Genomic DNA, 24026 nt, shown 5'->3' on the forward strand with positions numbered 1-24026 from the left:
TATAGCAATTCGTCGAACGGTCTAGGAGTGTATAGCAAACAAACAAACGATCCTCATTTATATATAGAAGAAGCTAATAAGTTAATATTGTTTGTAGATGTTTGAAAGAAAATGTGGACTATTTGTATAAATAAAATTGTTAGATAGGCCGGGGGTACAAAGTTAGTAAACTTGTGTACCACCTAATCTTCAGAAGATCTTGCGATTCAATTTCTAACTTTTACGGTGGGCTTTAAAAGTATTTAAGAAAGGCGGAGACATACGATTGTATAAGCCGGTCTCCTGTCAGGATTCTTGACACCAGTTAAACTATTATTTCGCGGTTTAACTCGCGATTTATCTATTAGTCCGAATTCGGAAAGCACGTTGGAGTAAGGAGACTCAGATATGTACAGTGGACAGAGGCATTAGATCTAGTCATCTCTGAGACCGTATTATAAACAAATGATAATAAAATTTAATTAATCAAACAAATTAGTAATACAATTATTGGGATTAAAAATGATATATTCACAGAGTGAGAAATTTATTATCTAACTTAATCTAATCTAATCTATATGCGTAAGAAAGGGTTTACATCCATCTAACAGATATACTTCCTTCACTATATAAAACTATTTCTTGTCTTCGATCGTCTTTCTGTTTGGGATATGGAGAAGTTTGGAAATCATAACATTTATGTGCACACTATTCAATATATGGACTACAACTATGGCATATTCGTACTTCGATGAACTGCCATTCTGTGGCAATTACTTATGGAGAACTGACCAGAATGGCGTGAAACTGTCTCTTTTATATGACTCAATGGCCAAGTCTCGTGTACGGCCCCTTCTGATTCAACTTACTAGTCATCGTAGAAAAGAAAATAAACTTCCTATTAAAAGCGAAAGTACTGACATCGATCAACAAAATACTGAAGAGTCAAAAATTTTTCAAATAATTCAATCAAGATGTTTCCGATTAATAAATTAGACGAAAATGCACTTTAATTAATAAACACAATTAAAATTTTCTCGTTTATTTTTCTAGATAAAAATAGAATGTGTAAACGATGTTTTAGTGCCACATTGCACCTGAGAATCCATTTCTATAAAGAAACTTTACGATTTTATTCAAAAAAGTTTAAAATTTAACATAATTAGAGATGAAAAAAAAGACAAAAACTACACTTTAGTTTTAATTTTACTAACAGCTTTTATTTTAAAAATATTGGTTATTAACATTCGTAAATTGTTTTTGATACCTCAGTCAAGCAAGGTAATTCTTCAATTTCGTGAGACCGTTTTTAGTATACACGTAACTAAATATATCACTACTTTAATCTAAAATTTGAAAATAATTTTTCATAAATTTTTGAATGTAGTTTGATTTACAAACCAATTTTACTATAAGTGCATTACTAGCAATGATTAAAAAATAACAAATGCATTGATTTTTGTATGTATTAATAAACGAAACAATGTTTACGAATTCTAGTTTTCTATAATGTACAAGGTATTCTGCAACAAAGTCTGACATTGTACTAGGAGGAATCCGAATCAAGTCTTCGCTACGAAAGCTTCAATTTTTTATGATTTCTGCCGTTATACAGAGCTAGAACTAAAAATAAAATGGGTGACTTGTCGGTATTCTGCTTTTTGGAGCGACTACATTGCTTTTCGGAGCGATGATATTGCTAAGTATTCATGAATGTTCAGGTTGACCGGTTAGAATCGTTGCTTGTTGGCTTCCTGTCCACTCTGGCATTTTAGGTTTTCTGGTTTCTGCGAGAATACTGAATGACTTTATCATAAGAAATCAATTTATATTTACAGAACAATTACTAAGTATAAACAAATAATTGCAATCTACTTGCATCCTTCATGCAAACAAGAGATTTTTCTTCGCTCACGTATTGAAACTGTCATATTTCAATTAAAACATAACAACTTTTTTAAATTATGGACATATAAAAATTGTATTAAATATCAATGTCCAAACGAATTTTTTTCTGAAGAATTTAATTACAATGTTAAGTTGTTACAGTTGCTTTTTTCTTTCGATAAACCTTGAAGTTTCATGAAAGCCGAAAAAAAGGAATGCAATGTTTTTGCAACCTGCAAAAATGTGAAATAAATTAGATAGATAATGATTAAAAATACATAAAGAAAAAAATAAAGATGTTTGGTAAACATTTCTATTAATTTTTATTACGAACTTTAAACAATGTATCATTAATATTTTAAATAATTAATATTTTCAAAGACAAATAAAATTGTCTTTCCAATATTCCTGCATAATAGAAATTTCCAATTATAATTGAAAGGCATAAAATAATATATCTCTCGCATTTAATTATTATATAAATTAAGAATTAGCAATAATAACAATAGGTTTTATTGAAAAGGGTTATAGACTTGTTGTAAAGTTTATATAATTTTTTATGCTAAAATTTCAAAGTGCAACTTCTATGTTTATCAACATTTAGAAATCCGTTAAGGTGTGAAAAAATTACAAACTTTGAAAGGAATTCTTTTTGTAACCGGATAGATAACACCAATGGTGAGACATAAAAAGATTTTCCCAAATCTTTTCATAAAATTTAGAATCTGCAAAAAATACATTTCATAAATATTTATTTAATTTTTACTTATCTTTAAGATTATAACCGCATAAAAATTCAAAATGTAAATTAATAAGTGATGTAATTGAGTAGGAATTACACTAAACCGGTGGAGCGCTTTCTAGTATTAATTATTAATTATTCACAACAACATATTCAATATAAAATTTAGTAATTTAGGAACGGGACAAATTTGAATTTGCTGATGTAGCTATTATAAAACAGTACACTTCAAGATAAAGCCATGTTGATTTTTGGAAGAAGTGTGAAACATAATATCTGAAACTACGAAGATTCAAATGTTTTTATTTAGCTTGACAACACTTAATTTATAAAACTCGTAGTTTACAATTTAACTTACTGAAAAATTTTTATGTTTATTGTTTTTAAAAGTTTTTACTTTAATTTCATATTCGTTTAGGTAATTTTTGATTCATTAAATACAATTTAATCATATGACTTTACTAGGTTCTAATATGAATAAGTGGTTACTGACGATGAGAACTTAATGCTCCAGCTTGTTTTGTGTATTTCCTACTATATAAACGTGTGTATTTTTTTTTTAAATTATACTTTCACTATATATGTAAACGGAGGTTATTACTTTCAAATTTTTTTCTACACGTAAACCGCATACAGCAAATTGTCGGATGTCCTGAAAGGCATTCTGCATCTGTAAAATCAAGTAATTTATTAATACAAAATATTAAAATATTACGCTAATATATTAAAAAAAGTTTATTTATACCGCAAAGGCAAAAGAGCACAATAAACATGCAGTAATAATGCATATGAAAGTAAACAAAATAAGCAATATTAGAAATCCAAAACGAAATATGTCGGGTACATTTGAGTGTAGGAACATGTAAAAGAGAAAACTCGTGAACGAAGTGATAGCAAAATAAATAATCATAATGAGATAACTGAACTTCGTATTCAACTGATTGACGAACTTCCATAGATTTTCGTGACGAATCATCACATCTTTCAATTTCGAATAGGAATTGCCATAATTTCTTCTTACAAGAGCCAATTCTTCGGCTAGTTGCTTGAATTCCATTTCAATGATAATTAACAATATAACTGCCATTATTAAACCGTGACCAATTAAGCCATAAAGAAAAGTGCAAAATAAGTGAAGCTGGATGGTACAGAATAATGCTTCTCCTGGAAATTTTGCCGATTTATCTACTTTTGGATATATGATAAAAAGATTCACAGTATTCTGAACAATAATTGCGAAAATAATTGCAAAAGAAACGAATAGAGAAAACTCATTCATTGCGAAGTTGATTAATTTTATGTTTCGAAGAAGATATTCATTTTTTAATTTTAATTCCAAAATAATTTCCTTGCTTTTGCAAAAATTGAAAATGAAGGCGCATGAACACACCAAGCATGTAAGTACACATTTAGCAAGCATCTCATCTCCAATTATATTGTACCATCCAAGGCAGACTGCATGTTTATTCCAAATAGGAATAATTTGCCACAATAAAATAACAGAATGATTCCAAAATATTATTTCAATAAATTGAATATAAGCGTTTATAAATTTGTTATTATGAATATTTTGAACGTTATTGTTTTTATGGTTACAAGTCTTGAACAGCTCGAAACCGAAGATAAGAGCATGTGCACAGCATGGTCTTAATAGACAGCCCATGCAAATTTCTTTGATTTTGAATGGGTTCATGATGGTGACAATGTTGAGTTGTCGAAGAGAGTTAAATTAATGGACAGTGCTTCTTTCTAAATAGCACTAATCTTTCTCATAAAATGTCTAAGTTAATGGATGTATATACACGAGATATTTTTGTAGTTGATTAGATGTATAACTAGTGGCATCATTTAATTAGATAATGGATTTTAATTACTAATTGATTATCGAATAATAATAAATCATATAATAATGTCTTGATTCACTTAAGTTTATGGAAAAGCCAAACATTTTTATACCGAATATCTCAAGAATTTTAATGAATAACCGTTAAATTTATACTATATATGTCAGTACAGTAGTAGTGGTTTGGCACATACTAATTACAAAATTAATTTTTTAAGAAAAATCTTAATCACAAATTTTAATTAAATTAATTGTATTTTAACAATAAGTTTAATTATCAAATGTTTTAAAAAATTAATTATTTTTCTAATTCATTTTATGAGCTAATTTTTATTTCGATTATGAATTATGTTATAGAAGATATATGATTGGTCGGTTTTTGATATAAATATAGTTTTAAGGAACGTTAGAATTTATTTTTAATACTAAGATTGAAAGTTGCAATCATGGAGGCATATGGTTTTATTATTGTAAGGTCGCCGACTTTAGGGGACAATACGTTAATTGCGCGTCAGGAAAACCTAGGGTCAAACCGTATGTGGGTGGTGGCGGTAAGAGACAAAGATGACAAGTGTCTTACAAGAAAACCATTTATTTTGACATAAGGTTAACTTACAAAATGACAATTACAATGCGATCTAGATCGGCTTTGGTGGGAGCTCCTTGATGTCGACGAACGGGCGCTGACTGGTGTCCTAGGCTTGACAGGAGAGTGTCCGTTACACAGGTGCCTCTGTCGGTGATATTGCGGATGCACGGAGATTTTGGTCACTGGTGCAGAAACTTGTCCGAGTGGAGAACTGCGAAGAATCGGCTGGGAATTCATCTTCGGAGAGAAGCGGCGGAGAATCTCTCTGCTGTCCTTGAGATCCGGGGGTTTTATAAGATTTTCCCCGAATCTCACCCTCTTGATTGGTTCCTTTCGCCCTCTCCCTTACCCCGATTGGTCACTCTTTTGTTTCTAGGCGAAACTTGAGACTGATCCGGTCGGGAAAAGGTCGGAGAGGTGATGACGGTGCTTTTAATGTTCGCGCTCGACGACCCGACACTTGTTCGCGAGCATTTCGACAAAGCTCTTTCTCTCTGTCGACATTCCCCCCTGTTGTTTATCATCGCGTCGCGTTTGTTTTACAATTCGAAAAAAGTTTTCGTTCCATGTGGGTTCTGTCATTAACACACCCTCTTGACCCGATTTTATCTTCGAAACTCTCCGACATAAAAGTTTCGTAATTAGTCGTAATTTCGACGCGCTTTTACGATCCTCACATTATTACTTACTAGGGTGATAGAATTTATTCTGTTTCTCCTCGTTTTTACAAGTCTTTGAATACCTGCATTGCTGCGGTAAATAATTTATCTTTCTATATTTCTGATAATTTCCCTATTGTTTTATGTTATTCTAAAGTTAACGATGAAATATGGAAAGGAAATAAAAATTTGGTTTTATAATTGTTGACGAGGATGGAAGAATTAATCAAGTTAGTAATAAATTATATTATTCGTTCGAGGAATGTTCAAAAGTTATAAATGAAGTTTATATAGAAAAGAACAAAAATAATATATTAATATTTAGAGAGATAACTTGCGGATTAAAGCATTATAAATTTACTAAAGCATATAAGTTCAATTAATATGTGTTTCAAACATCCTAGTAACTTTATAATCGTTGGATTCTCGCAATGTGGAAAGACTACACTAGAGAGAAAAATTATTCGTAACAAAATTTATGAAAAGACATTAAAAGTGGTTCTATGGTGTTATTCCGTATATTTACCGTTTTTCGCGAGGGAAAAGATGTTTCATTCATGTACGGTTTACCTGAATCCGTGCAAGGATGGGATTTAATAATAATTGCTGATTTGATGCATGAACTCAGTTCAAAAACTGCATTTTTGTTTATAACAGAGACTCGTCATTATAATGTAAGCGTGATAATGATAATGCAAAATTTGTTTCCAAAAAATAGAATTATGAGAGATGTAACTTTAAACACGCATTATTTGATATGATTTAAAAATAATCGCGATGAAAGTTAGATAAGTTGTTTGGGGTGGCAAGCTTTTGCTGGTAAATGCGATTTTTTTATAGATGCATATAAAAAAGCGACAAAAAAGGAATTTGGTTATTTGTTATTAGATTTTTATCCTAAAACGAATAAAAAATTTTCTGTGAGAGATTCGTGTTTTCCTGACAAACAAGGTATTTTTGGATATACAGTACTTATCAATAAAATGAAGAACGTAAAGAAAAATTATCATATGTTACTACTTTTGTCCAAGACTACTCTTTCTCAACGAAGTGCAATATTGAATGAAGCTACTCCGGATCAAATCAAAGTTTTGTGCGAAATATGCAATAATTTGAGGAGAGGAAATATACCTGACGATGTTCGTAAATTACAAAAATATAAAAAAATTATCAGAAAATTAAGTGAAAAACATGTTACTTTAAATACTAAGAAAAAAAATTTTAGTTAATCAATTGGGTGGATTCCTTCCTCTTCTACTGGCTCCGTTATTGTCCACAACAGGTGGACTAATTGGTAAAGTAATAGGAAAAAGAATTGAATGGCAAAGCAAATGGTTCTTGTCCCTTCTGAATTCTTGTCAGCATATCAAAAACCTAAAATAAGAATTGGTAATAATATTAAAGAATTACTTGAGACTGGTGATACTAAAAACAAATTATTAAGTCAATTGATTTCAAGATATCAGTGAACAGGTCGTGCACCAAAAGAACCTGTTAGAGTATCTGTTGTATCCGACAAAATCGAAGAAACGGAATCTCAACCTGAAGCTGTTGATAATGCATCTATTAATAGGATCCTCCTGTCTTATGCTTTCTGTATATAATTTTGATAGAAAAAAATTGTTAGGATACAAGAGATTTACCGGTATATAAACATATTTTAAGTGTACAGATTAGAAAACTTAAGAAAAGCTGACCATTAGTTGAATACTATAATGAAGTCTGGATCACTCGTTAAATATTCCACTTAACTATATAAACTCTGTCAGGTAAATATGGTAACGTAGATCACACGAGCAGTTGCGTATGCGCGCGCTCGGGCACATGGAGTGAGAGACAGCACTCCGGAAGTGAATCACGCAGAGACTGGGTTAACAATACAACCGTTTATTTATAAAAGACAGGCAATACATTTTATACAGTTTTGTTCGGGAGTATACTAAATCGAGCTAAAATAGGTTTAGATAGGCCTAACTTCGTGGTTCTCGAGAAAGAGAGTTTACAGTGGTTTGCGAGTTGATAAATACCTTTCAAGTTGAAGGATCCGGTTGTAGTCTGGTGGGAGGAGAGGATGAGAACAGTTCTGGACAAGGTTTATATGGCTAGATGTCAAGGTAAACTTGCCAGAAGTAGAATTGAAGTCGAGCGAATCTCGGATTTATCCGGGTGTCTAAGATACAGTTATTTTACTCTGGTGATAACAAGATATTACATTTCGGTGGCACTAATGTTTGAGTCAGAGTCGATAGTATAGTCCGTTTCAAACGCACTAAAATTAACCTGATTGGGCGAATGACTTAAAATAAAGAATTAGTTCGAATCTTGTTGTAGGAATTATATTGTGTCTGTTTTGTGCTTGATAGTTGTAATCAGAAAGAAAGTACAATTGAAGGTATGTTGGTTCTTCATGTGGCAATGGCTGTACTGAATCTATTTTGTGATATATTTGACCTTAGAATTTAAATGTAGAGGAAATACGTACAAAATGACGTATACGTACAAAATGACATCGGCAACATAATTCGAATTTGGTGGTCTCAAGCGCGCAACTGACCATGACACCACGTTATCCGAGCGGCTTTTACTAACCTGTCAAAATGTGAACGCACTCCTCTGATTTGCCCAGGTGTCATGGTTGACGACAAGAAATGATGCGTTATGAGTTTTTTTGCATAGATGGTAAGTTTTTCACTATTTTATCTATTTGTGTAGCATTTATTTCAACCCTCAAAAATTTGTTGTTGCACTTAAATAACTTTTTCCACTAAAAATAGCATCTTTGTATTTCTTATATAATTTTTTATAACGTTATATGGACAAAACGACATACATAGGCAACGGACATAATGACATACCTGTCATTTAGTACATAAGAGCTAAGTCAAGGACCTCTTAACGTTTTATTAATTGTAAAAAATGGCTTCCAAAAAAGTCTTTCATTATTGTTTAAAATAAATTTTAGTATAAAACTTTATTTTCTTTCTTACATATTATTTACAAACTTATTATCTTTCACATAACAAAAAACTTGCAACGAATGTTGTGACACGCGCCAAAGACTAAACAAACCTCTTTAGTTTTAACTTCTACTCCTAATATGAAGGCAATTAAATCAAAAAATGAGTCCAAAGCTCCACCAGAGAAAAGGATACAAAACATTACTGAAAAGTTATTTGAAGAAGAAAATTTTCCTGATAACTCTCATGATGATGAAGAAGACTGTCCGTGCATATATTGCAATGATTTTTTTTTCCTGATCTAAGCCTGGAGAAGACTGGTTACGGTGCTTAAATTGTTTGCGTTGGGCTCATACTTCTTCCGCTGACGTTTCTAAAGGAGCCAAGCGTTTCATTTGTGAATTTTTTCAGTAATTTTATAGTTTTTACGTGTATGTCATTTTGTCCTTACGTAATGTGTCATTTTGTCCATAGTATCTGGACAAAATGGATTTTGGATCATCTCGATTAAACTAACAATATTTTTTCTATTATATTAATATTGTAAATGTTTAGTATATTTCAAAGGTAAAAAACCAAACATGATTGGTGTAGAATATGACATTGCTGTGATTTACCAATAAAGAGTTACGAATTTAAAATAAAACCGTATGTCATTTTGTACGTATTTTCTCTTGGTATAAAACCTCCTTCACTAATGGTATTAGCTCCAAATCAAGTCATCTAAAATGCAGAACTGCGCGCTTGAATATTTTGTAAGAAGTATTTTATTGCCTGTAAGTAAAGTTTTCAAAGGTTCTGAAGGTTCAGAGATTACGAGTAATTGCACTTTCCCATTGTTACAACACATTCCAGGTGATTCTTTAGCTCATTATTTAGCACTACACTTAGCACATATTTTAGACAATGATCCAACAGTGAAAACATCGTCAGATGCATAACTATAATGTGGATTATAGTTAAAGAGAATAAAATTTCACTGCCAAGTGTTTAAGGCTAGACATCGTGATTCAGCTTGCCTTACTCTTTGAGCCTGAAGTCGCATATCACGTCTGTCTTTTGTTTTTTGCTGTCTGTATACAATTTACCTTTGAGCTTGTGTTTGAATTATTTTATTGCATATTTTATTTGTTTTAGTTGCTGATTGTGCTTACATTCTTTTAGCAGCAGAAGACTTTCCATGGGAAAAAAGTTTTTTGGTTGGCAGAATCTGGTGGAAGAAAGTGAGACTTAGTTAAGAGACAAAAAATCTTCTAGATTATATAAACCGTTTGGTACATATTAAACTCTACAAAATAAAATACAGATAAATTCCCGATTTTTATAAAAAATTATTATAAAAATATAAACAATAAGATAAACTTACATTTGCTATATAAACGAAATTAAGACATATACTATAAGATAAGAACACGTTTAAACTAGAAATAAAACACGAAATAAAGAACTTTTACAGGCATGCTGGTTAAAAATCGAAAACAAAGGGTGTAATTGCAAATCATGATTATTGTTAATTTTAATTTCTGAATTTAATCTTCTCACTTAAAAATGTTCAAGAATTTTGTTTTTAAATGTATTAGACTCCTTTTTAATTTTAATTACAGTAATACCCCGAACATACGTGATAGGTGGGACCGAGCGATAACCGCGTAAGTCGAATTCGCGTAAGTCTGGGTATAATTTCGCAATTTGTCTTTATAATTTCGCAATTTGTATTTACATACATCCAAGTCGGATGTATGTAAGCTACTAAATGTTCTCGTTAATCTTATCTCGTCTTTTGATTCGTTCACGATTACAAGAAATCATCATATAGAGTCTCTCGAGTCTCCGTAGATATAACAAATACAGAAATAAATAACACAAAATAAATTGTAGCTATGTGTCGATTCCGCGCTACACGTCCGAACATGTAAGCCGAACAATAGTGTGGGAGAGTGAGTAATCAAAAGTTGCATGGCGCTCAAACAAAAGACGAATCGACGAGATTTGAAAATCGCGTAACTCCGGGTTCGCGTAAGTCGGGGTAGCGTAAGTCGGGGTATTACTGTATTACAACGAAATACAAGTTCAAAGGCATATGAAAGTAAATGAAATATAAAGAAAAATTAATTACAAAAAAGATCAAGCAGATAATAAATGAAAGCATTCTAATGCATGCTAATATAATATAAAGTAAATGAATTAGTGAACTCAAACAAACAGTAAAAATGAAATATGCTTAACAGCAAACTGTTTATGCCCTACACATGTCGTAAATAAACTGAATTAACTCATTTTCCACATCCGTGCAGCCACCTGAGCCCACAATTCACACTTACAGCAGATATTCCACTTTTCCTGAGTAGTTCCATATTGTTTATTGCGATATATGCAATAAGTATTTCCATCGTCAATTTCTGGTTCTTTAGGACTGTTCTGCCCCTTTTCTTTAGTGAACTTCGAATCTGATTTTTCCAAAATTCATTGCCCTTCTGCAAGTTCCTGATTTTTTAACTTTAGCCTTGGCTTCTAGTGTAGCTTTGTATGTGGATCCAGTTATTTCTTCTGCTTGTTGTTGTTTGCGGCCAAATCGAACCATAGTAAAACGATCAGGAACAATATCGGCAACACTGCCGAAGATGCACAAATAGTCACGATTTAGAAACATTAAGTGGAACCCTAAGAATAGGATACCAAGCCATTATCTGGCCACGTAAATAAGTTAATGACTTACTGCTGGTGTTGTTTGATAGCATCTGTCAGTGCTGTGTTTTCGTTACTAATTTATTTCTTTTTTATATGTAAGCAATTCGGTTTCTCTTTTGATTGGTTGTTTTATTTTTATCTTGTTTATTGGTTTTGTATTATTTTTGACAGATGCTCCCAAACTGTAACTTTATACTTTAGCTGAAAACTTTAACTGATTATTATATTTGATTTTTATACCTTAATAATTAAATAGTTATTTATTTAAATTAATATTGTAATAATATATAATTTTTGATTGTGATCTTATGTGTATTTTATTTATTTGTTCTGTCTTTTGTTTTTTGGGAGATGGTTTTGCTCCCCGTATCAAAAATGCGTATTAAATATATAAATAAATAAAATAAGTCAATGTTTCATTCTTCTAACAAGAAAAATAACTTTCGTTTTTATGGAATTATAACATAACATTTCGTTTCTATATAAATGATAGCAAAATATTATAAGAAGTTGATATTTCAACAACACAAACACCACACTTAACAAGCCGTCATTAAAACTCAACTGTCTAGCCTCTGAAGACAGTCTCCTTTTATTTTCTTTCAAAGAAAATTTAATTGACGAACTTACCCCGTCCTCCCCTATATATTCAATCGATATTCATTAAAATTCTTGAGATATTCGGTATGAAAATGTTCGGCTTTTCCATAAACTTATTAATTAAGTGAATTGAAACATTATTATATGATTTACTGTAAAACCTAATGGATTTTTGTGTGCATTAGAAAATTTGCTTTTAATAAAGTGAAAGAAGTTAAATATTGACACATGATTCATAAAGATTAAAATATACTAATTAAAACATTAATATTAATTTGATATAAAAATTACGGTCATGTTATAAATTATTATTCGATAATCAATTAGTAGTTAAAATCCATTATCTCATTAAATCATGCCACTAGTTATAAATCTAATCAAGAACAAAACTATCTCGTGTAATATACATCCATTAACTTAGTCATTTTAAGAGAAAGATTAGTGCTATTCAGAAAGAAGCACTGTCCATTATTTTAACTCTCTTTAACTACTCAACATCGTCACCATCAGGTTTCGAGCTGTTCAAGACTTGTAACCATAGAAACAATAACGTTCAAATTATTCATAATAACAAATTTATAAACACTTATATTCAATTTATTGAATTGATGCTTTGGAATCATTCTGTTATTTTATTGTGGCAAATTATTCCCAATTGGAATAAAAATGCAGTTTGCCTTGGATGGTACAATATAATTGGAGATGAGATGCTCGCTAAATGTGTACTTATATGCTTGGTGTGTTCATGCGCTTTCATTTTTAATTTTTGCAAAAGCAAGAAAATTATTTTGGAATTAAAATTAAAAAATGAATACCTTTTTCGAAACATAAAATTAATCAACTTCTCAATGAATGAGTTTTCTCTATTACTTTCTTTTACAATTATTTTCGCAATTATTGCTCAGAATACTGTAAATCTTTTAATCCTATATCCAGAAGTAGAAAAATCGGCAAAATTTCCAGGAGAAGCATTATTCTGTACCATCCAGCTTCACTTATTTTGCATTTTTGTTTATGGCTTAATTGGTCACGGTTTAATAATAACAGTTATATTGTTAATTATCATTGAAATGGAATTCAAGCAGCTCTCTAAAGAACTGGCTCTTGTAAGAAGAAATGACAACAATGCCTATTCGAAATTGAAAGATGTGATGATTCGTCACGAAAATCTATGGAAGTTCGTCAATCAGTTGAATACGAAATTCAGTTATCTCGTTATGATTATTTATTTTGCTATCACTTCGTTTACAAGTTTTCTCTTTTACATGTTCTTACACTCAAATGTATCCGACATAATTCGTTATGGATTACTATTAATGCTTATTTTGTTTACTTTCATATGCATTATTGCTGCATGTTTATTGTGCTCTTTTGCCTTTGCGGTAAAAATGAACTTTTTAAATATATTAGCATATTTTAATATTTTGTATTAATAAATTACTTGATTTTGCAGATGAAGAATGCCTTTCACGACATCCGACAATTTGCTGTATGCGATTTACGTGTAGAAAAAAAATTAAAAGTAATAGGCATCGTTTACATATACAGTAGAGCATCGATTGCTTCTGGTGATGAAGCCGGTATAATCTTTTTTAACTTCCAGTTGTAAGTTTTCATAAGGAATCTTATACACCCCTGCTCTCTCCTCCGCTCTGATATTATCCTTATCGTTTCTCAAGATCTTATTAAGTCTTGTGTGGATGCGTTATTATATTTCTTGTACATAAAGAACTCCCAGTTGCTTCTTTACACGCAAGAGATAGAAGAACTGGCTAACCTGGTGTGCTGTGAGTCGTGCTTCATCTTTTGTGGTCAGATCTACAGACAAAAAAGNCGTTTTTCGCGAGGGAAAAGATGTTTCATTCATGTACGGTTTACCTGAATCCGTGCAAGGATGGGATTTAATAATAATTGCTGATTTGATGCATGAACTCAGTTCAAAAACTGCATTTTTGTTTATAACAGAGACTCGTCATTATAATGTAAGCGTGATAATGATAATGCAAAATTTGTTTCCAAAAAATAGAATTATGAGAGATGTAACTTTAAACACGCATTATTTGATATGATTTAAAAATAATCGCGATGAAAGTCAGATAAGTTGTTTGGGGTGGCAAGCTTTTGCTGGTAAATGCGATTTTTTTATAGATGCATATAAAAAAGCGACAAAAAAGGAATTTGGTTATTTGTTATTAGATTTTTATCCTAAAACGAATAAAAAATTTTCTGTGAGAGATTCGTGTTTTCCTGACAAACAAGGTATTTTTGGATATACAGTACTTATCAATAAAATGAAGAACGTAAAGAAAAATTATCATATGTTACTACTTTTGTCCAAGACTACTCTTTCTCAACGAAGTGCAATATTGAATGAAGCTACTCCGGATCAAATCAAAGTTTTGTGCGAAATATGCAATAATTTGAGGAGAGGAAATATACCTGACGATGTTCGTAAATTACAAAAATATAAAAAAATTATCAGAAAATTAAGTGAAAAACATGTTACTTTAAATACTAAGAAAAAAAATTTTAGTTAATCAATTGGGTGGATTCCTTCCTCTTCTACTGGCTCCGTTATTGTCCACAACAGGTGGACTAATTGGTAAAGTAATAGGAAAAAGAATTGAATGGCAAAGCAAATGGTTCTTGTCCCTTCTGAATTCTTGTCAGCATATCAAAAACCTAAAATAAGAATTGGTAATAATATTAAAGAATTACTTGAGACTGGTGATACTAAAAACAAATTATTAAGTCAATTGATTTCAAGATATCAGTGAACAGGTCGTGCACCAAAAGAACCTGTTAGAGTATCTGTTGTATCCGACAAAATCGAAGAAACGGAATCTCAACCTGAAGCTGTTGATAATGCATCTATTAATAGGATCCTCCTGTCTTATGCTTTCTGTATACAATTTTGATAGAAAAAAATTGTTAGGATACAAGAGATTTACCGGTATATAAACATATTTTAAGTGTACAGATTAGAAAACTTAAGAAAAGCTGACCATTAGTTGAATACTATAATGAAGTCTGGATCACTCGTTAAATATTCCACTTAACTATATAAACTCTGTCAGGTAAATATGGTAACGTAGATCACACGAGCAGTTGCGTATGCGCGCGCTCGGGCACATGGAGTGAGAGACAGCACTCCGGAAGTGAATCACGCAGAGACTGGGTTAACAATACAACCGTTTATTTATAAAAGACAGGCAATACATTTTATACAGTTTTGTTCGGGAGTATACTAAATCGAGCTAAAATAGGTTTAGATAGGCCTAACTTCGTGGTTCTCGAGAAAGAGAGTTTACAGTGGTTTGCGAGTTGATAAATACCTTTCAAGTTGAAGGATCCGGTTGTAGTCTGGTGGGAGGAGAGGATGAGAACAGTTCTGGACAAGGTTTATATGGCTAGATGTCAAGGTAAACTTGCCAGAAGTAGAATTGAAGTCGAGCGAATCTCGGATTTATCCGGGTGTCTAAGATACAGTTATTTTACTCTGGTGATAACAAGATATTACATTTCGGTGGCACTAATGTTTGAGTCAGAGTCGATAGTATAGTCCGTTTCAAACGCACTAAAATTAACCTGATTGGGCGAATGACTTAAAATAAAGAATTAGTTCGAATCTTGTTGTAGGAATTATATTGTGTCTGTTTTGTGCTTGATAGTTGTAATCAGAAAGAAAGTACAATTGAAGGTATGTTGGTTCTTCATGTGGCAATGGCTGTACTGAATCTATTTTGTGATATATTTGACCTTAGAATTTAAATGTAGAGGAAATACGTACAAAATGACGTATACGTACAAAATGACATCGGCAACATAATTCGAATTTGGTGGTCTCAAGCGCGCAACTGACCATGACACCACGTTATCCGAGCGGCTTTTACTAACCTGTCAAAATGTGAACGCACTCCTCTGATTTGCCCAGGTGTCATGGTTGACGACAAGAAATGATGCGTTATGAGTTTTTTTGCATAGATGGTAAGTTTTTCACTATTTTATCTATTTGTGTAGCATTTATTTCAACCCTCAAAAATTTGTTGTTGCACTTAAATAACTTTTTCCACTAAAAATAGCATCTTTGTATTTCTTATATAATTTTTTATAACGTTATATGGACAAAACGACATACATAGGCAACGGACATAATGACATACCTGTCATTTAGTACATAAGAGCTAAGTCAAGGACCTCTTAACGTTTTATTAATTGTAAAAAATGGCTTCCAAAAAAGTCTTTCATTATTGTTTAAAATAAATTTTAGTATAAAACTTTATTTTCTTTCTTACATATTATTTACAAACTTATTATCTTTCACATAACAAAAAACTTGCAACGAATGTTGTGACACGCGCCAAAGACTAAACAAACCTCTTTAGTTTTAACTTCTACTCCTAATATGAAGGCAATTAAATCAAAAAATGAGTCCAAAGCTCCACCAGAGAAAAGGATACAAAACATTACTGAAAAGTTATTTGAAGAAGAAAATTTTCCTGATAACTCTCATGATGATGAAGAAGACTGTCCGTGCATATATTGCAATGATTTTTTTTTCCTGATCTAAGCCTGGAGAAGACTGGTTACGGTGCTTAAATTGTTTGCGTTGGGCTCATACTTCTTCCGCTGACGTTTCTAAAGGAGCCAAGCGTTTCATTTGTGAATTTTTTCAGTAATTTTATAGTTTTTACGTGTATGTCATTTTGTCCTTACGTAATGTGTCATTTTGTCCATAGTATCTGGACAAAATGGATTTTGGATCATCTCGATTAAACTAACAATATTTTTTCTATTATATTAATATTGTAAATGTTTAGTATATTTCAAAGGTAAAAAACCAAACATGATTGGTGTAGAATATGACATTGCTGTGATTTACCAATAAAGAGTTACGAATTTAAAATAAAACCGTATGTCATTTTGTACGTATTTTCTCTTGGTATAAAACCTCCTTCACTAATGGTATTAGCTCCAAATCAAGTCATCTAAAATGCAGAACTGCGCGCTTGAATATTTTGTAAGAAGTATTTTATTGCCTGTAAGTAAAGTTTTCAAAGGTTCTGAAGGTTCAGAGATTACGAGTAATTGCACTTTCCCATTGTTACAACACATTCCAGGTGATTCTTTAGCTCATTATTTAGCACTACACTTAGCACATATTTTAGACAATGATCCAATAGTGAAAACATCGTCAGATGCATAACTATAATGTGGATTATAGTTAAAGAGAATAAAATTTCACTGCCAAGTGTTTAAGGCTAGACATCGTGATTGAGCTTGCCTTACTCTTTGAGCCTGAAGTCGCATATCACGTCTGTCTTTTGTTTTTTGCTGTCTGTATACAATTTACCTTTGAGCTTGTGTTTGAATTATTTTATTGCATATTTTATTTGTTTTAGTTGCTGATTGTGCTTACATTCTTTTAGCAGCGGAAGACTTTCCATGGGAAAAAAGTTTTTTGGTTGGCAGAATCTGGTGGAAGAAAGTGAGACTTAGTTAAGAGACAAAAAATCTTCTAGATTATATAAACCGTTTGGTACATATTAAACTCTACAAAATAAAATACAGATAAATTCCCGATTTTTATAAAAAATTATTATAAAAATATAAACAATAAGATAAACTTACATTTGCTATATAAACGAAATTAAGACATATACTATAAGATAAGAACACGTTTAAACTAGAAATAAAACACGAAATAAAGAACTTTTACAGGCATGCTGGTTAAAAATCGAAAACAAAGGGTGTAATTGCAAATCATGATTATTGTTAATTTTAATTTCTGAATTTAATCTTCTCACTTAAAAATGTTCAAGAATTTTGTTTTTAAATGTATTAGACTCCTTTTTAATTTTAATTACAGTAATACCCCGAACATACGTGATAGGTGGGACCGAGCGATAACCGCGTAAGTCGAATTCGCGTAAGTCTGGGTATAATTTCGCAATTTCTGTTTATAATTTCGCAATTTCTATTTACATACATCCAAGTCGGATGTATGTAAGCTACTAAATGTTCTCATTAATCTTATCTCGTCTTTTGATTCGTTCACGATTACAAGAAATCATCATATAGAGTCTCTCGAGTCTCCGTAGATATAACAAATACAGAAATAAATAACACAAAATAAATTGTAGCTATGTGTCGATTCCGCGCTACACGTCCGAACATGTAAGCCGAACAATAGTGTGGGAGAGTGAGTAATCAAAAGTTGCATGGCGCTCAAACAAAAGACGAATCGACGAGATTTGAAAATCGCGTAACTCCGGGTTCGCGTAAGTCGGGGTAGCGTAAGTCGGGGTATTACTGTATTACAACGAAATACAAGTTCAAAGGCATATGAAAGTAAATGAAATATAAAGAAAAATTAATTACAAAAAAGATCAAGCAGATAATAAATGAAAGCATTCTAATGCATGCTAATATAATATAAAGTAAATGAATTAGTGAACTCAAACAAACAGTAAAAATGAAATATGCTTAACAGCAAACTGTTTATGCCCTACACATGTCGTAAATAAACTGAATTAACTCATTTTCCACATCCGTGCAGCCACCTGAGCCCACAATTCACACTTACAGCAGATATTCCACTTTTCCTGAGTAGTTCCATATTGTTTATTGCGATATATGCAATAAGTATTTCCATCGTCAATTTCTGGTTCTTTAGGACTGTTCTGCCCCTTTTCTTTAGTGAACTTCGAATCTGATTTTTCCAAAATTCATTGCCCTTCTGCAAGTTCCTGATTTTTTAACTTTAGCCTTGGCTTCTAGTGTAGCTTTGTATGTGGATCCAGTTATTTCTTCTGCTTGTTGTTGTTTGCGGCCAAATCGAACCATAGTAAAACGATCAGGAACAATATCGGCAACACTGCCGAAGATGCACAAATAGTCACGATTTAGAAACATTAAGTGGAACCCTAAGAATAGGATACCAAGCCATTATCTGGCCACGTAAATAAGTTAATGACTTACTGCTGGTGTTGTTTGATAGCATCTGTCAGTGCTGTGTTTTCGTTACTAATTTATTTCTTTTTTATATGTAAGCAATTCGGTTTCTCTTTTGATTGGTTGTTTTATTTTTATCTTGTTTATTGGTTTTGTATTATTTTTGACAGATGCTCCCAAACTGTAACTTTATACTTTAGCTGAAAACTTTAACTGATTATTATATTTGATTTTTATACCTTAATAATTAAATAGTTATTTATTTAAATTAATATTGTAATAATACATAATTTTTGATTGTGATCTTATGTGTATTTTATTTATTTGTTCTGTCTTTTGTTTTTTGGGAGATGGTTTTGCTCCCCGTATCAAAAATGCGTATTAAATATATAAATAAATAAAATAAGTCAATGTTTCATTCTTCTAACAAGAAAAATAACTTTCGTTTTTATGGAATTATAACATAACATTTCGTTTCTATATAAATGATAGCAAAATATTATAAGAAGTTGATATTTCAACAACACAAACACCACACTTAACAAGCCGTCATTAAAACTCAACTGTCTAGCCTCTGAAGACAGTCTCCTTTTATTTTCTTTCAAAGAAAATTTAATTGACGAACTTACCCCGTCCTCCCCTATATATTCAATCGATATTCATTAAAATTCTTGAGATATTCGGTATGAAAATGTTCGGCTTTTCCATAAACTTATTAATTAAGTGAATTGAAACATTATTATATGATTTACTGTAAAACCTAATGGATTTTTGTGTGCATTAGAAAATTTGCTTTTAATAAAGTGAAAGAAGTTAAATATTGACACATGATTCATAAAGATTAAAATATACTAATTAAAACATTAATATTAATTTGATATAAAAATTACGGTCATGTTATAAATTATTATTCGATAATCAATTAGTAGTTAAAATCCATTATCTCATTAAATCATGCCACTAGTTATAAATCTAATCAAGAACAAAACTATCTCGTGTAATATACATCCATTAACTTAGTCATTTTAAGAGAAAGATTAGTGCTATTCAGAAAGAAGCACTGTCCATTATTTTAACTCTCTTTAACTACTCAACATCGTCACCATCAGGTTTCGAGCTGTTCAAGACTTGTAACCATAGAAACAATAACGTTCAAATTATTCATAATAACAAATTTATAAACACTTATATTCAATTTATTGAATTGATGCTTTGGAATCATTCTGTTATTTTATTGTGGCAAATTATTCCCAATTGGAATAAAAATGCAGTTTGCCTTGGATGGTACAATATAATTGGAGATGAGATGCTCGCTAAATGTGTACTTATATGCTTGGTGTGTTCATGCGCTTTCATTTTTAATTTTTGCAAAAGCAAGAAAATTATTTTGGAATTAAAATTAAAAAATGAATACCTTTTTCGAAACATAAAATTAATCAACTTCTCAATGAATGAGTTTTCTCTATTACTTTCTTTTACAATTATTTTCGCAATTATTGCTCAGAATACTGTAAATCTTTTAATCCTATATCCAGAAGTAGAAAAATCGGCAAAATTTCCAGGAGAAGCATTATTCTGTACCATCCAGCTTCACTTATTTTGCATTTTTGTTTATGGCTTAATTGGTCACGGTTTAATAATAACAGTTATATTGTTAATTATCATTGAAATGGAATTCAAGCAGCTCTCTAAAGAACTGGCTCTTGTAAGAAGAAATGACAACAATTCCTATTCGAAATTGAAAGATGTGATGATTCGTCACGAAAATCTATGGAAGTTCGTCAATCAGTTCAATACGAAATTCAGTTATCTCGTTATGATTATTTATTTTGCTATCACTTCGTTTACAAGTTTTCTCTTTTACATGTTCTTACACTCAAATGTATCCGACATAATTCGTTATGGATTACTATTAATGCTTATTTTGTTTACTTTCATATGCATTATTGCTGCATGTTTATTGTGCTCTTTTGCCTTTGCGGTAAAAATGAACTTTTTAAATATATTAGCATATTTTAATATTTTGTATTAATAAATTACTTGATTTTGCAGATGAAGAATGCCTTTCACGACATCCGACAATTTGCTGTATGCGATTTACGTGTAGAAAAAAAATTAAAAGTAATAGGCATCGTTTACATATACAGTAGAGCATCGATTGCTTCTGGTGATGAAGCCGGTATAATCTTTTTTAACTTCCAGTTGTAAGTTTTCATAAGGAATCTTATACACCCCTGCTCTCTCCTCCGCTCTGATATTATCCTTATCGTTTCTCAAGATCTTATTAAGTCTTGTGTGGATGCGTTATTATATTTCTTGTACATAAAGAACTCCCAGTTGCTTCTTTACACGCAAGAGATAGAAGAACTGGCTAACCTGGTGTGCTGTGAGTCGTGCTTCATCTTTTGTGGTCAGATCTACAGACAAAAAAGAGGGGTTCCGATGGGGAGTCCCCTCTCAGGAATCCTTTGCGAATTAGTTGTCAGAAGACTAGAAAGAAGGGTTCTTCATGGGTTCAAAGATGATATCGTATATTTCAGCAGGTATGTGGATGACATTCTGATCTTATGGAAGAATAATAGGAGGGTGCATGAATTTATGAGTAGAATTAATGATAACAATGATGGGCTTAGATTGAGATTAGAACAAAAGAGTTCCATGAATGTGCACTTCTTGGACATTAATATCCGGTTTATGAAAGGGCATTTGTCCACAAGTGTTTATATTAAACCTACACACACACCATTATATATACCATCCCAGTCTATGGATCCGTATCAGTATAAGATGGCAGCCTTCCGAGCGTTAATAAGGAGAGCTTATTTATATTGTGACCAAATCGCTGACAGAGAGAAGGAGATTGATAGAGTATTGCAGGTGGCCCGGACCCTGGGTTACAGAAAAAGTGTAATTGTCGGAATGCTTAAGAAGTATGAAAGGGGCATAGTAAAAAGAACTTTAAGAAATGTTCCTACTAGGCTCACGAAATTTACTTATAATAGTAGTATGAATAGTGTTATGAAGGAAATTGCTAGACGAAAGGAATCAAGAATGGTATTAAGAAGAGCCCCTAATTTGTATAAGATCTTGAGAAACGATAAGGATAATATCAGAGCGGAGGAGAGAGCAGGGGTGTATAAGATTCCTTATGAAAACTTACAACTGGAAGTTAAAAAAGATTATATCGGCGTCACCACAAGAAGCTTGGGAGTAAGGCTCAAGGAACATAGATATGCCATAAGAAAAGCGTCTAATTCAACGGTTTTGTCACAAATGGCGCAAGCACAAGGATCTGAGGTGAAATGGGACGAGGCAACAATCATCAAACCTCTGTCTTCCCCAACTCTAGCAATGACGGCAGAAAAAATAGAAATATACAGAAGTAAGATAAGAAAGAGAAGGCTGTTTAAATGCGAGGGATTCCGAGAGCCTACCTTCGGCATGGAAATATTTGGTTAAGAAATATACTACAAGCTCCGACCAGAATTAATACATTGAAGATTTATGTTATTTTTGTTTTAGTGTTTTTTTTAAATATTCTTCCGTTATTTTCTCTTGTAAAATTTTTTATTTCAATTTTTATGTTCTATTCATGGAACATTTACGTTCCGTTTTAGTTTTCAACCTGAAGATGGCCTATTAATTAGGCTGAAAACGTTTGTTGTTTAAAAATTATATTTCTCGGCAAAAAAGGTGTTTTGTTTATCTTTATTTAGTTGCTGAGCGCTTTTGATATTATAATGTCTTTCTCTAAAATACTGTCATTTGGCATAGTTACTTCTGGGTTTACAATTATCTCAATTCTTCGAAATTTATATCCTTGTAATTTGTATGTTGGCAACGTTATACCTTTAACTAAAACAGTTTCCCCTAGTGTATTTTCTATCTCCATAGGCATTGTGTAGTATACCGGAATCTTTTTCCATAATTTCTCACTTATTTTCGTTGATAAAAGCGTATTCTCATTGTTTTCATCAATATTGACCTTTATTGGTATATTATTTGCATAAACAAGTATAATTGGTTTATTATCTGAGCTAACGGTGGATAATTTTCCTTTCCAAAAATTGTCTCTCGTTGAAAATTTCTTGCGCTCTGACGTGGGCGGAAATGTTTATCTCTGAACTGATCTCGCCTCTCTCTGTCAACTTTTTAACAGAAATGCGCTTTCCTTTCAAATCTATCACTATTATTTTTTAATGCCTCTTTCTCTTTTAAAATTTTTAATTTTTCTGCCAAATCATCTAGTTGTCTTTTAAATTTTCTTACTTCAGCTATATATACGCCTTCATCTTCTATAGCGTTTTGCTCATGTTCTTCAATGGCTCTGATATGAGTACTTCTACCCGTAGTAAGTGACTCTGTTTCTTCTTCCTATATCGCAATTTGTAAACTGCACTTAATCTCCCATCTAACTCTTTTTCTTTAATTCTATTAATTATAGCTACTTCCGTGTCACGGCTCCTTCGTGATCAATTTCGACCTCTGCCGCCAATAACTGTAATCTTACCGCATAAGCTTGGATGTCTTCGTCTCTAGTCTGCACGCAGGCATAGAATCGTTGAAGTCTATATGTATAAGGAACTCTTTCAAATCGCTCCAACATAACTTTCTTAAATTCACCAAAATTGTCCATATCTTTTACCCTTCTATCTCTACGGGTGAATTCACGCGTGATTCTAGTTAATTTAAGAGTGTCACTGCCAACATCTGGCCTTTCATTTACCCGGATATCTTAGCTGAATCTGCCAAGAACTCGAAAAATTCTCTGATATCCGTGTCTCTCGTTTCGCTCGAAAACGAGGGAAGCAACGGGATTATACTCCCTACTCCTCCTAAGTTTGCCCCCCTAGGATTCTCTTCCATGTTAACTATCTTATTGCTAAATTTTAAAATTACTTACAATTAATTGGAACTATCTAAATCAACGATCTAAAACTAACACAATTAAACATAATCCACCAGTGTGAGATATCGAAATGCAAAATGCTTTTTGAGCTTCAGGACGGTTTTGGAACTTCACTCCCTAGACCAAACAGTGTGAGATTTTAATATAGAACTTTTTAGACTCGAAACCCCACTCCTGCTACACTAGTGTGAGATAAGCCGGTAGTACAAAATTAGTAAA

General features: G+C 31.9%; 1 protein-coding gene across 1 annotated transcript; it reads left to right on the forward strand.

The window, feature by feature from the left end:
- The first annotated feature begins 21340 nt into the window (after positions 1-21340).
- Positions 21341-22357, forward strand: LOC111639944. Its single transcript, XM_023385908.1, has one exon. It carries the CDS (start codon positions 21341-21343, stop codon positions 22355-22357), a length of 1017 nt encoding a protein of 338 aa, XP_023241676.1.
- Positions 22358-24026: the final 1669 nt, after the last annotated feature.

The sequence above is a fragment of the Centruroides sculpturatus genome, unplaced genomic scaffold, assembly GCF_000671375.1.
Source record: "Centruroides sculpturatus isolate CEXI.00-Female unplaced genomic scaffold, Cexi_2.0 scaffold1264, whole genome shotgun sequence".
In the NCBI taxonomy this organism is placed as follows: domain Eukaryota; kingdom Metazoa; phylum Arthropoda; class Arachnida; order Scorpiones; family Buthidae; genus Centruroides; species Centruroides sculpturatus.

Excerpts from the sequence above, each read along its gene's own strand:
- LOC111639944 (XM_023385908.1), top strand. The coding sequence starts at position 21,341 with ATGGGGAGTCCCCTCTCAGGAATCCTTTGCGAATTAGTTGTCAGAAGA.